This window comes from Mesoplodon densirostris, chromosome 6 (genome assembly GCF_025265405.1).
Source record: "Mesoplodon densirostris isolate mMesDen1 chromosome 6, mMesDen1 primary haplotype, whole genome shotgun sequence".
Taxonomy (NCBI): domain Eukaryota; kingdom Metazoa; phylum Chordata; class Mammalia; order Artiodactyla; family Ziphiidae; genus Mesoplodon; species Mesoplodon densirostris.
The window spans coordinates 8,325,381-8,340,510 of NC_082666.1; the positions used below are offsets into that span (position 1 = coordinate 8,325,381).

Genomic DNA, 15,130 nt, shown 5'->3' on the forward strand with positions numbered 1-15,130 from the left:
CACTCCTCCCCCACCCCTCCCCACTCCTCCCCCCTCCCCTCCCCACTCCTCCCCCTCCCACCTGCTAGCCCTAGCCCTGGGCCTGACCAACAGCCCTGACCACCCCTCTCTCTGCCCCCACCCATACCCCTGCCCGGCAGGAGCTGTCCCGGTTCCAGGAGCTGATATTCGAGGACTTTGCCAGGTTCATCCTGGTGGAGAACACGTACGAGGAGGTGGTGTTGCAGACGGTCATGAAGGACATCCTGCAGGGTGCGTGCCTCCCGGCCCCCGGGGGCTGGCTGCAGAGCTGGGTGGGGGCTGCTGCTGCTGCTGTTGGGACCCTTACTGCCTGGAGGGTGGTGGAGGTGGCCGCCCAGAGGTCTTCCTGGTGGGGTCAGCTAAGCTACAAAGAAAAGAGAAGACTTACGCCGTGGGCTGGGGTGGGCCCACTACTAGCGGTGTGGCCCCAGAAGGGTAGCATCGCATCCCTGTGCCTTAGTTTGTTTGTGGGTCCTTGACATTTTGGGGAGCATCAGGTGAGTGACGGGGTGTAGGGTCACAGCCCCTGCTTCCCGGCATTGAGGCTTGAAATAAGCCTCGTCCCAGTCACAGCACCCACTCAGGCCGAGGGAGGCCTCTGGGGGATGATGCAGGTCACAGCTGGGCACAGTGTAAGGTGTGCTGGCGGCCGTCAGCCCCGTGGTAAATGTCCTGACACTGCCCTCTTGTCCTGTAGCTGTGAAGGAGGCCGCTGTGCAGAGGAAGCACAACCTGTACCGGGACAGCGTGGTCATGCACAACAGCGACCCCAATCTGCACCTGCTGGCCGAGGGCGTGCCCATCGACTGGGGAGAGGAGTACAGTAGCAGCAGTGACAGTGGGGGGGACGCCGGCAGCCCGGGTAGCCCAGAAGCAGCCATCCTCTCGGAAAAGCGCCGGCGTGCCAAGCAGGTGGTGTCCGTGGTCCAGGACGAGGAGGCGGGGCTGCCCTTTGAGGCTGTCCCCGAGTCGCTAGCACCTGCATCCGCAGACAGCATCACCGAGCTCCGTGGTCTGCTGGCCCGGGATCTGCAGGCTGAGAGCCCCCCGCTAGCTGGCCCCCTGCTCAATGGGGCCCCCGCCCAGGAGAGCCCCCACCCCGGGGCGGCCCCTGAGCCTGCCTCACCGCCTGCCTCACCCCCCCGGCAGCTCCCACCTGGAAAGGCCTCGGACCTCGAGCCTCCCAAGCCCAGTGACCAGGAGACCGGGGAACAGGTGTCCGGCCCTGGCGGCCGCCCCCCAATCCATACCACCACCGAGGACGGCGCAGGGGTGCAGACTGAGTTCTAGGCCAGTCGCCCCCGAGCTTCTGTTGGACATGGCACACGGGCCACTCCCTCCGAGGCACTGGAAGGCTCAGCTCTGGGCGGGGAGCGCTGGGCCTGTGCCTTCCAGGTGGGGATGGGGCCGGGCTGGTGTGGCACCTCTGGGGCTGGGCAGGGATGGGCCCACCTGAGTCACTTTATTGGGTTCGGTCACACTTGGTCGGTCTGTTTTCTCTTCTGTGGGATGATCTCGGCTTTCCTCCTCCTGCTGGGGCCAGAGCACAGCGGAGGGGGCTGGGAGCACTCAGTGGCCCTGGGTCCCTGAGTCCTGCCTCCCTGCCCTGCCTCCATGGCCCGTTTCCCTCGTGGGTCTTGCCATCCTTGGGAAGAGGGCGGTAAGGGTAGCATCTGCTGTGACACAGAGCCCACGGATCCTCTCTCCTCTCACCAAGGGGCTCGCTGGAGCCAGGAAGACGGAGCGCTGAGGCCCGTCTCGGCCCCGCTCCTCCCTCCTCCCGGCTGGGCCCCAGAGGCCAGTTTTGGAGTGGATACTGGCCTTGCTGTCCTGCCCCGGGTGAGGGGATGTGCAAGGAGGGGGCCTTCAGGCTGGGGGAGGGCTGCCTCGGGAGGGGGATGGGGCCGTGGGCCTGAGGAGAGAACAAGAAAGGCCTGGAACGGGCTGGTCTGGGGAGAGGACGTGTCTGCGGGCAGGAGGGCGTGACCTCTGCAGAGGTACTGCTGGGAGGGTGGGCGCGGTGGCAGATGGAGGGTCGCTGGAAGCTGGGCCGGCACCTCCCCCTCCACGTGCTGGGGTCCAGTCTCCAGCGTCCCTCTGTCCCCGTGCTGGGCTGGGGGGGTGGGGGGGCGGTGGCACGTTGCTCAGTGGCAGGGCTGGGGGCGGTGTGGACTCTGCAGGCCACTTCCAAGGTACGCGCTATCCTCCCAGGGAGCTGCGGGGCTTGTGAGGGGCAGGGGGATGGGCCGAGGCGCCCCAGGGCACCACTGAGCTTTTGGGTCAGGCTGGGGCTCGGGCCCTGCTGCTCTGAGTTTCCAGTCACCCCACCCTGAAAACTCCAGGACTCTTCAGATGTCCTCATGAGTCACATGGGGCCCAGCCATCCCCCTTCCTGGGGTGAGGGTCAAGCCGAGACCATCCTCAGGCTGGGATCTCCTGGCCTTCCCAGACCCCCTCCCCCTGCTGCTGTGAGGGGAGGGTGGGGAGGGCAGAAACCGAGTCCTTCGGGGTCCTCAACCCCATCCCAGCCCTGCATCCTCCATCCCCTCGATCTCCTTCCTGGACCGGGCCCTGGGACCCCCAGGACGTGAAGCACTGGCTGGTGCTCAGGGACCACCCCCCTTCCAGTCCCCCAAGCCCTAAAGTCAACGCCTCACTAACCTCTTTTACCAACACGTTCCGTCTGAAGATGCTCTCCTCTGGTGCCTTCTTTTGTGGTTTTCCAATCCTTCTCAAATCTTGTATTGAAAATATTATGCAAACTGTTTAAGCTTCTACTAATCAATAAATGCTTTATTTAAAGCCAGTGGCCCATGTGTGGTGCCAGCAGGGGGAGACCTTTGCTGGAGACTGACTAGGAGCATCTGTGCACCTTGACTTTCTGGGATGGTCGCTTGACCAAGTGCTTACAGGTGCATGGCAAGAGTTCTTCTATTATCCCATTTTACAGAGGAGAAAACTGAGGCTTGGAGAGAAGGGACACAGCAGGTAGGTGACTAACCTGCTAGCAGCTCAGACGGCTTCCTCAGCCAGATCCATGCAGGGTGCACCTCTGGCAGTCTCGGGCAATGGTGAGGGCAGGAGGACAGCTACTTTATGGCCATGTGGCCCTGGGCCTGAGGCTCACACTAGATCCAAACAGTGATGCCAGTGTTTTTAAGACTCCTGCTCACACAGCTAGTATTTCTGAGCACTTACTTACTGTGGGCCGTGCAGGTTACGTGCAAGACTAGGAGCCTCACAGCAGCTCCAGGTGGCGGGCACCATTGTCACATTTCATCGATGTGTAAACTGAGGTCCAGGAAGGTGGGGAACCTGGGCTGAGGCTATGGGGCCCCCATCACCTTGGGGGACGGTGGCCAGTGGCTGAAGAAGGCTTGTTAAGGGCTGAGGTAAGAAAGCAGGGGCTCAGCTGCAGTCTTGCTGTTGACCTTGGCAAGTCACTGAACTCAGCCTCAGGCTCGTCTATAAAAGGGGGGACCTATTGAGGGTTCAAGGAGACCCGCCAAACACTGTGCTCTGCGAGGCGGCCCTGCCCACCTCAGGCCTCAGTCTCCCCTCTTAGCTAAGCAGAGCCCAGGAGGGTGTGTGGGGAGGGGAACCATCAGAGGTGCCCCGGGTACCTGGAAAGCAGGACTCACACCACATGGGCCCTTCATCCGTCCTGTTTCAGCCTACAGGACTGACAGTCACAAGGCAGGGAGAGTGAGGGCCTGTCCCCTGCATCCCGCCGGCTCTTAACGCTGTGCCTGCGATGAGCATTCAGGGCTCCCTGGTGGCCGCCGGCCTACGTCGGGGATCCATCGTGTCCCTTGCTGAACAGATGGGGAACTAGGACGTGGAAGGTTGGCCAGGGTCAGAGTTAGCTGGAGGCAGAGCCCAGGCACCCCGAGCAGGCCTGCCTCTAGCCCAAAGAAAGAAAACGCTGCCCCTGGCTCAAGACTATCGGCCAGAAAATGCACGATAAAGGTGCAGCTCTACAGTGAGTACCAGGAGCGTGGCTCCTTCTGGAATTGTGCAGTGAACAACCTGCGTGGCTGCATGGGTTCAGGGGTCGAGATGCTTCTAGGCTCCAGAGCCAGTGCCACCACGTTCCTGTCGCAGGGCCCGGGACATCCAGCCCCCTGGTCTGGGGTAACGATAACAGAGCACAGCACAGCCCACACGGCACCACAAGCTCCGCAGACTCTCGGAGCCCTTCTCTTAGAGCCCTGGTCTCTCCACCTGCAACGAGGGAGGTTTGGATAACTTCACCTTTGGGAACACCGCACCTCCCCCCTTCCCTTCTGACTCAGCTGCGACCCCCTCCCCCTCCCCGGGCTCCATCAGGACCCAGTGATGACTCTGGAGGAACAGGCTGGAGATGGGTTTATTGACGTTCCCGCTTCGGGTCTGCAAAGCTCAGTGCCTGCCCTGGAGCTGCGTGCGGGGAGGAGGTGCAGATCTGGAGAGCGGAGGGGCCCAGCGTGCGGGGAGCAGCAGAGAGGGAGGCGAGGAGGGGCCGACGTCGCTGCGGCACCAGGCCCGCTCTGAACACATTCTGGCCAGTCAGTCTGAGGACAGGCCACGGTGGCCTCCCCACCTCTCCCCTCGGCCAGGGCCCTCCTGCACTCCCACCACCCTGCCCAGTGGGACAGCACTGCCCGGGCTCCCCTGATGAGGCTCCTGGGGGGCCTGTGACTGCCAGAGGCAGCTGGACACTCAGGCCTGAGCTCAGAGGGAGGCACCCCACACCCCAGACCCTGTCCTCGTGCGGCGAGGGGTCCTCTCTCCTCCACAGTATTCACGCTGGCTCTGTCCTTGGTCAGGAACACTCCTGTCTCCGCCTGGGCCAGGACAGGGGCCCGTGCCAGTCCATGGAGAACAGAGCGGGAGCTGGAGCCCTGGGCCCGCAGGTGGCAGAGGTGGGGCTGGAGGTGTCGGGCCCGGGCCGGCGGCCGGCGCTCAGCGGCTGTGGTAGATGCGGAGGCGCTGGGCGATGTCCTGGCGGCACAGCGGGCAAGTACGCAGGGGCTGGCAGCACTGCTGGCAGCAGCAGACGTGGCCGCAGTTGAGGAAGATCATCTGGGCCTGAGGAGAGAGCGCGGGAGCGTCTGGGCCCCAGCCCGGGCTGGTTCCCCGGGGATGGGGCAAGTGAGGCCCCCGGCCCCTGAAGATGTGACGGCACGGTCGTCACGCTCCAGTCAGCACAGGAGCACGTGCCGCCGCCCTCTTGGTCACCCTCTGCCCCTCTCTGTAACAGCCGTGCACGTTTTACAGCCCCACCCTGTCTCACCAGCCCGGCCGTTGGACGTGCACGTTGTTCCCAATTTTTGGTTTTTCTATGCACTTTGCCCGGACCCTCGGTCTCAAAACCACCCCAGCATTATGGATTAAAAGCCATGGAAGTGTGTCTATCCTTTGCTTTAGCATTTCCTCTTTTTAGTAAGTTATCCTAAGGAAATAACCAAGGATGTGCTCCAAATTCTGTTCAAGGCTGTTCAGTATAGCACTGTTTGTAATAACAAGAGCTAGGAAGCCACCTCCGGGGCCCAGAGCAGCGGTTTGGTTAAATTTATAACTACCAAGGCCCCCTGTATCACCGCATTCCCTGAGCCCAGCAAAAACCACAGGGTAGGGCTTCCCTGGTGGCGCAGTGGTTGAGAGTCCCGCCTGCTGATGAAGGGGACACGGGTTCGTGCCCCAGTCCGGGAAGATCCCACATGCCGCGGAGCAGCTGGGCCCGTGAGCCATGGCCACTGAGCCTGCGTGTCCGGAGCCTGTGCTCCGCAACGGGAGGGGCCACAGCAGTGAGAGGCCCGCCTACCACAAAAACAAACAAACAAAAAAACCCAAACCAAAACAAACAAAAAAACAAAAAACCCACAGGGTAATCAAACTACTAACGTGGCGACCTTTTCTAAGTAGGATCACACTGGGGGGAGGGGGAGTATTTTACGTGCTACATTGCTGAATTTTTATAATAGGCATCAATTTTGTTACAGTTTTTAAAACAGGTTTTAAAAAGTCTCTTCAGAGAAAATTGTGTTGTTGATATTTAATGACTTAATACATACACGAAGGGAAACTTCCTAAGTGGGAGAAAAACCTCTCTTTTGCAAAAAAGGCCCAGAAAATGATGTTAGCCTTACTCATGTTTGGGTAATGGCATCAGGGGTCATTTTAATTTCCTGTATTTTGCCCTGGAGGCTCCGGACGGCAGGCGCTGGGCAGGCGGGCGGGGCTGGGCCCGTTGCCCCAGACTTACCTCCCGTTCCAGGCACACAACACATTCTGAGGTCTGGGCCTCCACCTCCGCGCAGGGGGCTGACGGTCTCACTGCCTCGGGAAGCTCCTCAGGGGCCGTGGGGAGGACCTCGCCCTGGGGTGGTTTCAGTAGCTCTGTGGGGACAGAGAGGCTGAGGCAGGGTCATGGCCACCTGACCCCGATCCCTAGGGCCTCCCCTGGCCCTGCCTGCCCCAAGTGGACAGAGAGCTGGAGCGGGATGGGAGCTGAGCAGGATCCTGCCTTCCTACACACCCTCTTAGTTCTCTTTGCTGAGCCTCATTCCCCCACCTGTAAAATGGGACAGCGGGGGCGCCGGTTCATTGGGGCCTCTTACCCCTAACACTGAATCCTTCACAGCCACCCTGCAAGTAGGGCTCATCACTGTCAGAGATGAGAACTCGGAGGCTCAGAGGGGGAAGCCACTTGCCTGAGGCCACAGGGCCATCTGGTGGTAGAGCTGCCCCGCAGGAGCCCTGGGTAGGACCAGACCTCGCTCGCAGAGTCTCCAAGCAGGGGCCCAGGCGCAGGTGGCCCAGAGGAGCAGGGAGAGGAGTGAGCAGCTCTCAAGGCTGCTCCCCCTGTCCCCCGGCAGAGCCCCCAGCATGTCCACTGCTCTGCCCTGGATCCAGCGTCCCCTGCCTGGGTCCCAACCGCCGCGAAGGAGGACATCAGAATCGGTCTCTCTCGTTATCACACCACGTGCACCAGCAACATCCCCAAGTCTCTCTCCATCCCTGATCCCCATCCCCTTGGTTCATGTTTTTCATTTATTCTACAGGTTAAATTACAAGTAGTATTTTTTATAATTGTAAAAAACCTGAAGTTTTTTTAAAAAGCCTATCACAACCACTCTAGACCCTCTAGGGGTATCATGGTGTCCCCCCAAACCATCACTGTAAGGGGGCACTTCTATATTTAATATAACACATACTGAGTCCTGGGATCAGAAAGAGAACTGTTGGGAAAACTCCTGAGGCTCTCCTGCCCTCTGGAGCTCAGGAGCCTTCCAGCCCAGCCCCTCCCTGCAGGGCGGCCACAATCAGGAAGAAGCCCTAAGGGTTAGGGTTAGGGTTAACCTATCTCTGCCTCAGTTTCCTCATCCCTCAGATGAGGGTAACAATGGTGCCCACCTCACGGGACTACAGCAAAGGTGGCCTGACACGGTGGTCATCAAATGCCTGATACCCGTCCTGCTCGGCACACAGGAGACCCGACTCCCGCACCTCCCCCTGGGTCAGCCACAGCACCTGCCCTCTCCCGGGCCTCCGGATGAGGGCAGGGCACCTCCTTCACAACCATCACAAACACCTTCCTACATCCAAACCACAGGCCTGCGCTGGGGCGCAGTGCTGGGCACAGGGTGGGCACTGGGTCTGGCTGATTTCTCCCTCTACTCCAGGGATCCTGAGTGTTTGGTTCCTGAAGTCTAGTAGGGTGGGTTTAGGGAAGCCAGAAGGGTCCTGAAACTGCTGTAGGAAAAGTTCTTTTTTTCCATTTTTGGAGCCTGCTTTTCCCATTTATAAATTGTTCCTTTAGGAGGGAAGCTTAAGGACTGGCCAGGGTTAGAAGTAGCCCTTAGGACTCATCCTGAACTGTAAACACGTGACGCCCCCAACCGCAGCCCACACGTAAGGGCTCTGCTCAGGAGAGGGCTCAGCACCAGTACCTGGCCGGGTCCTGGTCGCGTCCAGCAGCTCCTGGGCTCTGCGCAGGATCTGGTGCCGCAGGCCGGCTTCCGAGACGCCCACCTGCTCGGACAAAGGAGGGCAGGTCATGGCCTGGGCTGGGCAAGGGACCTGCTCTGCAGCACGGTCGGAGCCACTACTTCCTCCCTGGCTTCTAGTACCCTCAGCTGGAAACGTGGAGGCCTACGAGGGCCCGACAATCCGTACAGCAGAGGGAGACACTGAGGCCCAGAGGGAAACCAACACTAGTAACAGCTACAGTTTAGCAGGTGTGAAGCCCGCGCAGGGGCTGTGCTGACAGCTTCACCCGCATGACCTCCCGTCACCCCCGTGACGACCAGGAAGTCAGGACCCTCTGTCACAGTTCGCACAGCCAGGTGGTTCACACCAAGGCTGAGCTGCTGAGCAGTGGCCGTGCCAGAAGCACACAGTCTCTCAGCCTCCAGAGAGAGTCCTCCTGAGCGTGGTTCTGAGTCCCAGTGTCTGCGTCTGCCGAGGGCTGGGCAGTACAGCAGAGTGGTCAACAGCATGGACCCCAGCACCAGGCTCCGCTGTGTGACCTCGGGCAAACTGCTACCTTGCCGTATCTCAGCCTCCTCATCCGAAAAATGACAATGTCAGCACGTGCCTGCCCAGGTTGTTGGGAAGATTCAATGAATTTGTATGTAAAACATGCTTAGAACAGTGCCTAGCACTGTCAAATATTTGCCGGCATCAGTATTTGTCTCTTTTGAAGGGTAAATGAATTAGTACAGCATGTACCAGGCTCGGGCAGTGCTGCTGCTGTGATAACTGTAAATCCATGGGGTGGGGAGGGGGCTGGTCCAGATGAGCTCCAAGGTCCTGGCTGTCCAGCCCTACGAGGTGAAGAACCAATCTGAACCGGGGTGGGGGGCAGGGGGCAACAATCTGGGGTCAGCAGGACCCATAGCCCTGGCTTTTGTAGCCACATGACTGGGGGCACATGGGGCACATGTTCTGGCCTTCTGGGAGCAAGGTGGCCCTTTGATAGCTGATGACGCAGGCCTCACCAAGAACTGTGTGAAGAGCAAGAGGCCCCTTGGCTGGGTTGGGCCAGGGCCCTGCCCGCTGCCCTCACCTCCCCCGAGGGGCAGCTGCTACCCACCTTGGCCAGGTCCCCAGGGCCCATCCGGCTCAGCATGTCCAGTGAGATGCGGTGGTGGGCGAAGATGGGAAGGTAGTGCTCGGCCGACAGCTCCACCAGGAGGGCCACCAGCTGGCGCTCCAGGCCTTCCTCCTACAGGACAGACCCAAGGGAGAAGCCAAGCGCACCACGGATGGGGAAAAAACCAAGAATTCATTACTTACTCACAACAGCAAACAAAGAGTTCAAATACATACAACATAATATGTACAACGTATTCTTGGAACTTTTCCTACAAAAATGGATATGTAAGGGCATAGACATAGATGCACAAGGAAGTTAGTTCACTGCCACTCTGTAAACTTGCAAGCAACTTAAGTACCCATCAAGAGGGGACTGTTTAAACAAATGAGGGCTCATCCAGATCCTAAATGCTGTGCAGTCGTCTGGAAACAATGAGGAGATCTATGCACACGGGCCTGGAGAACAGCCCGTCACTATTGTTGAGGGGAAAAAGTTGCCAAAATCGCCTTATAGAAGGACACCTGTTTTTTTTTTTGGTCATGCCATGTAGCTTGTGGGATCTTAGTTCCCCGACCAGGGATCGAACCTGTGCCTGCTGCAGTGGAAGCGCAGAGTCTTAACCACTGGACCACCAGGGAGTTCCCAAGAAAGACTCCATTTTTATTAAAAAAAAAAAAAAAAAGGTTGTGTGTGTGTGCACAGTGTGAGAGAGGGAGAGGGAGGGGGAGGGAGGGAGGGGGAGGGAGGGAGAGAGAGGGAGAGAGAGGGAGATGGGGGAGAGAGGGAGGGGAGGGAGGGGAGGGAGGGGGAGAGAAGGGAGAGGCGGGAGAGGGAGGGAGGGACGGAGAGGGAGGTGGGGGAGAGAGGGGGGGCAGGGAGGGAGGGAGAGGGAGGGAGGTGGGGGAGGCTGGGGACCACCGCTGTCCCATCTGCAGCCCCTGCGCTGGTGAGCGCACAGCAGGCTGCGGGTCTCTGCTCTGCCCAGCAGTGGCTGAAAAGTCACCTGAACCAACTCTCCTCCCTCTCGTTTCTGTCCCTGCCCGGGCCGAGCACAGGACCTGGTGCACTTAGTCACCAGAAGTATGAATGGAATTAAAGTGGACAGGTCAGGAAGCCGGGCATCACTGAGGCCAGAGGCTCCTGCAGGGTGGGCGCCAGCAGTCCTCACCTGCAGCTTCAAGGACAGGGGTTTCTGGTTCAAGAGCCGCTGATACTGAATCAGCCAGTAATTCTCCTGCTTAGTTTCGCTTTTGGCTTCTAACTCCGTCTGCCAAGAAGGAAGCAGACACTGTTAGTTACAGGTCAGGGAACAGAAGCAATGACAGTGACACCTGTGAACTCTGCTCCTCTGAGCACGTGGATGACTTGGTATTTGACAAAGAACTTGCCTACCCACTGTTGCCTCACCCTTTAAACTGCTGAGCCCGGAAGGGCAGGAGGCATCACTACCCCCACTTTACTGCTGAGGACGATCTCAGACACAGCATACCTGGTGGGGGGACTGGAACCTGGGCTGCTGACACCTGGTGCCCACCCCCCCTTCCCCGGGCATCATGACTTGGAGGGGGACACCTCCTCATCTGCTTATGGGAAGAGCCAAGTACTAGGCAGCCGTCTCCTTCCCCCAAGAAGGCTTGGTGTGTCCTCTGGGTGCCAGGCAGGGAGAGAAATAAGATTCTAAGGGCACCTTCAGCTTCCGGAGTGGGCTTCCCCTGACAAAGCCGGAGAATTATAAACATGCTATTCAAGCCGATTCCTCCATTCCATCACTCAAACATTCCTGAGTGTTGTTCTGGGCCAGGCACCGTTCTGGGTGCTGAGGACACAGCAGTGAACACACGATACTAACAGCAGCAGCAACGTCAGGGCACTTCGTGCCAGACCGTGCTGTGCACTGGGAGATGCCCTTGTACTTAATTCTCATGATTCTGTGAAGTAGTTTCTACTTCACAGGTGAAGAAACTGAGTGATTAGTTCAGAGTGAATACCAGTCAGCCCAAGGTCAAAGAGCTGCCCATGTCGTGGCCAGGATTCAGACCCAGGTCTGTCTTGCTCGGAGCCTGTGCTCTCAACCACCAAGCCACCTACCAAGGACTGCAGCCGCGCGCTGGGGGTCCATGCGATGTGGGCGGCAGGATTACACTGCATGCATCTCCCCAGCCCCCTCTAGTGGTCCCTCCTGTACCTTGCTGAGCTGGCTCCCCTTTTCCAGCCTGGCCCTCTCTGGGCTGTGGGCGCACCTCTCTTTGGGAGCCCATGACCCTGATGGTCAGGTCCTGATGAGGTACACAGTGAGTCCCCGAGGCCCCTTGAGGGCGGGAGCACACGGCCACGGCACGGCTGCCCCTACACGGCACTCAGGGCGCGGGTCACACATTGATGCAATTTAAAGGTGAAGGCAGGGAGTCACCGTGAGGAACAGGCAGCTTCTGACTGGCACAAACACGCCACCTGGGCTCGTGCGGGGCTCGGGAAGAAACTGGTCTCGCTCCTTTCCATCCCCGGCACACGGCCTGGCCCACGGTGGAGCTCAGAGGACGTCTGGGGCAGTAACAAGGCCACAGGAAAGACTGGGTCCTGACCACTCAGGTGCACTTGGGCTCTGGAGGAAGGGACCCTGACCTGCCACCCTAAATGGGGCTCTGCCACCCTGATGATGTGCCAGAGTCAAACCCATTTGGGTCCAGGGGGCAGTTGGGCAACTCCTGTCGAAGGCTTACTAAATGGTCTGCCCTGGACACACCAAGTACTCTCCTGGGCATCTGTCCTGAGCAAACAAATACCCATGGCTGTTCTCAAATACTTAGCTGCCGAGACAGCCTTGCTTATTAAAAGTAAAAAAACGGGAAGTATGCTTGACAATAGGCCAAACAAGGGCCCATCTCAATGCAGCCACGGAAGGAACGCAGAGGACATGAAAGACAGGAAAGAGCAGGTGCAAACGAGCGGGTTGGAAAGGGGTGTGCGGTTCTGTGTTACAGGCACGTACATGCATCACGATAAACGTGCATCCCGATGTTTGGAAAACAGACCTCAAAACATTAACAATAGACAACTCTCAGAAGTAAGATTCTTTTCCTTTGAACTTTCCGTTTTTTCTTTGATGAACAACTATTACTAGACTAATGAAGGTGTTTCTAAGAACAGCAAGAGCATTTAGGGAAAGCAAACCCATGAGCGACTCGACGCGGAAGCCAGACGCACCAGGATCTCCCGGAGCTCCTCCTCTCGCTGTGTCTTCTCTTTGAGCAGCTGCTGGAGCAGGGAGCTCAGGACCCAGCGCTGCTCCGAGATCATCTCCTGCAACACAAGACCACACCCAGTGCTGGGAAGCTCGCAGTACCCCGGCCCAAGAAGTCCCCGCAGCGCGGCGGCAGGATCCCCCTCACTCAGTTCTCAGCTGGCAGCCGGGGGGGCGGGCCACAGTGGGTCCGACTCCATTCAAGGCTCTGTCCTTGATCTCAGGCTGAGAGTTGGGGAACAGAGCAGAGGGGCCTCTCTGCCCAAGCATCCCCTCCCCACCTTCTCACCAGCCTGTACCTCCCTTCCTCAGGGGGTAAGGCCAGGCACGGGATCTAGTGACCGAAGACAGCGCAGTGGTAAGAAACATCAAACAAAGGAAATGACAAGCAGCAGGTACCTGACTTCAGTCTCACTGACTACGGAGCACGTGGGCAGAAGCCAACAGTGGGAGGGAGGGTGGGTGAGTAACCCACGCCAGCCAGGAAGGCTCTACACAGACGGAGTGATGTGCAAACCCGAGAAAGCCCCATTCGTGTCTGTGTTCCACTCTTCTCCTCCTCTTGGAAACCCCATGGAGACCCCGAAAACAGGAGCCCCACAGCTCTAACGGGCAGGAGGCATGGGCACCCACCAAGCACGGTGGTTGCATCTTCTTTCAGAGCTACACCAACCCCCGCAAGGCCGAGGCCTTTCCATTTCCTAGCCCACTCCTCTCTGATGGCCCCGAGACACAGGCTGGGCCTGAAAGACTATTTCCCTTTTATGCAGGGGAGACGTGGAGGCCCAGGGAGGGGAAGTAACCTGCCTAACATCATACAGTGACAGACCCGTGGGATTCCAGACCCCAGCATTCTTCTCCTGCATTGAGAAGCCCATGAGACAAATGAAGACTGCTCCACTGAGGACAGACACAGGGACAGTGACAGACAGAAGGCTCTGCTCAAAAGCCTGGTACGGGGCACATGTCCTCACACATCATTGATCCAACCCTTCTGCGTACAGCTGGGGAGACTAAGGTACAGAGAAGGGAAAGGGCTGCCCCTCCTGCCTCCCCACCCAGGTCACACAGCAAGACTGTGCGGGGACAACCTGGGCCCCGGGTTTGCAGTCCAGAACGCTGTCTGCTAGTCCCTGCAGCCTCCACATCTGTGTGAGCACCCAGGTGTGAACACCACCCTGGTGTCCACCCAGGCTGGAGTTCATAGAGCCACAGCTGGGCCCACTCCTCAGACATCCTTGGAACACCAAGAAGGCTCCTTCCCCAGTGATGTCAGCCGTGAGAACCAGCGCCCCAGAAGCATGACTTAGAGAGACAGGGAGCTCAGTAGCAACCCAGCTCCAAAACAAAGAAAACACGGAGATGGAGATGCAGCCGGGTGAGCCTTGGCAATGAAACCCTCCTTCCTCTGACCCTCCTGCCTAGCCACGGGCTGATCCCAGCCCTAACCTTGGCCTGCGCTGGGCTCGGCCCCCAGACCGGGCTCCCAAGAGCCTTCTGGGGCCAGGGCATCCTCCAGCATCACTGCCTTGTCTGCTGGAGAGCAGCTGAGAGGCGGTGGGGGCATTAGTTGGGGGTGGGGTGGGGGACAGGGCAGGCTAGGGAGCCCTACATACCTGTAGCGCCTCTGTGTCCAGGGATTTCCTCTTTAACTCCAGCTGTGTCAGCTGCAATAACTCAGTTTCTATTAACTTAATCTAAACAGAAGACGAGACAGGGGTTTTTTAATTCACATTAACCACGGTTTAATCCTGTGCCGCTGCTCTTGGATGGCCAAGTAGATCTAAGAATCCTTTCTGGGGGCACTCTGCAATGAAGGGGGCCTGTGTACCCTGGGAACCTCATCAGCGGGGGTTTAAAAAGAATTCGTTATTTCATGGCCCTGAACGCTTTGCGGCGTGGACCCTCTTGTCCTGGACAGTATAGCTGATCAAAAGCCGGGCACAGGGCCAGCCCAGAATGGGTGCTGATCAAGGTATGTGCAGTGAAGGGGCTTTCCTTCCAGGTGAGGACCAGAGTGAAGAACAGACACGGAATTCTCACTGAGCCTCTTACCAGTCCAATTCTCTTGCTTCCTCTAAACGGCTGTCACAGAGGAGTGCAGAGGGCAATGGAAGGGACTGAATAATAATAACAATAATAGTAGTAGCTGATATTTATTGAGATTCCACATGCTAGGACTGTGCTGTGCAATTTATTTGCATCATTTCATCAATACCTATTAGGAAGTTATTAATGCCTCTATTTTACAGACAAGGAAACCGAGGCTCAGAGAGGTTAAGTAACTTGCCCAAGGACACACAGCAGGTAAGTGAGTGTGCCTTTTCCTTGGGATGTCCCTGCTTGTCTGAAGGGGAAGAGCTGGCCTGGTGGGTCAAAATCACCCAGAGTGAGAATGTCTGGGAGTCACGACATACCTTCAGGGTGGACTGGGGGCTTTTAGCCCTCGGGGTCAGACCCCATGGCCAGTGACTTCTCTACCCTGTGCCTATGACCTTTGTCCCTATATTCCTATGACCCCACCAACCCCTGGTCAGAGGAATGAGATTCATGTCTGGCAATGTGGGATTGAAATTAAAGGGGGAAATAAAAAGGTAAGTTGGTTTTGGCAAAAAAGAATAAAAAGAAAAAAACCACCATGCAAAATGTGAAATTCAAAGTGTGCTGAATACAAGGTGATGTGCGTCCCATAGCCTGAAAGCTCGCTGTCTGCCGCCACCCAGGCCACGTGCTCAGGGAGCCCAGCAAGCCAGACACAGCCCTGCTGGATGGGGGTGGCCAAGAGG

The 15,130-nt window shown here is 58.1% G+C and overlaps 2 protein-coding genes across 3 annotated transcripts in view; one reads left to right on the plus strand and one right to left on the minus strand.

Annotated features, from left to right (window-relative positions):
• Positions 1-2,823, plus strand: part of NIBAN2 (niban apoptosis regulator 2) — a 51,661-nt gene extending 48,838 nt beyond the window's left edge. The window contains exons 13-14 of the mRNA XM_060102467.1: positions 141-252; positions 719-2,823. Coding sequence (XP_059958450.1) covers positions 141-252; positions 719-1,311 — 705 coding nt within the window. The 3' untranslated portion in view covers positions 1,312-2,823. The remainder of the gene's footprint in view (positions 1-140; positions 253-718) is intronic.
• A 1,532-nt stretch (positions 2,824-4,355) lies between these two features.
• The window catches only part of LRSAM1 (leucine rich repeat and sterile alpha motif containing 1), a 41,886-nt gene continuing 31,111 nt past the window's right edge, over positions 4,356-15,130 (minus strand). For both annotated transcript variants that reach the window (XM_060102468.1, XM_060102469.1), the window contains exons 19-25: positions 13,961-14,041; positions 12,308-12,403; positions 10,272-10,370; positions 9,101-9,232; positions 7,956-8,037; positions 6,269-6,402; positions 4,356-5,091 (exon numbers count right to left, since the gene is read on the minus strand). In XM_060102468.1, coding sequence (XP_059958451.1) covers positions 4,966-5,091; positions 6,269-6,402; positions 7,956-8,037; positions 9,101-9,232; positions 10,272-10,370; positions 12,308-12,403; positions 13,961-14,041 — 750 coding nt within the window. In that variant the 3' untranslated portion in view covers positions 4,356-4,965. The remainder of the gene's footprint in view (positions 5,092-6,268; positions 6,403-7,955; positions 8,038-9,100; positions 9,233-10,271; positions 10,371-12,307; positions 12,404-13,960; positions 14,042-15,130) is intronic.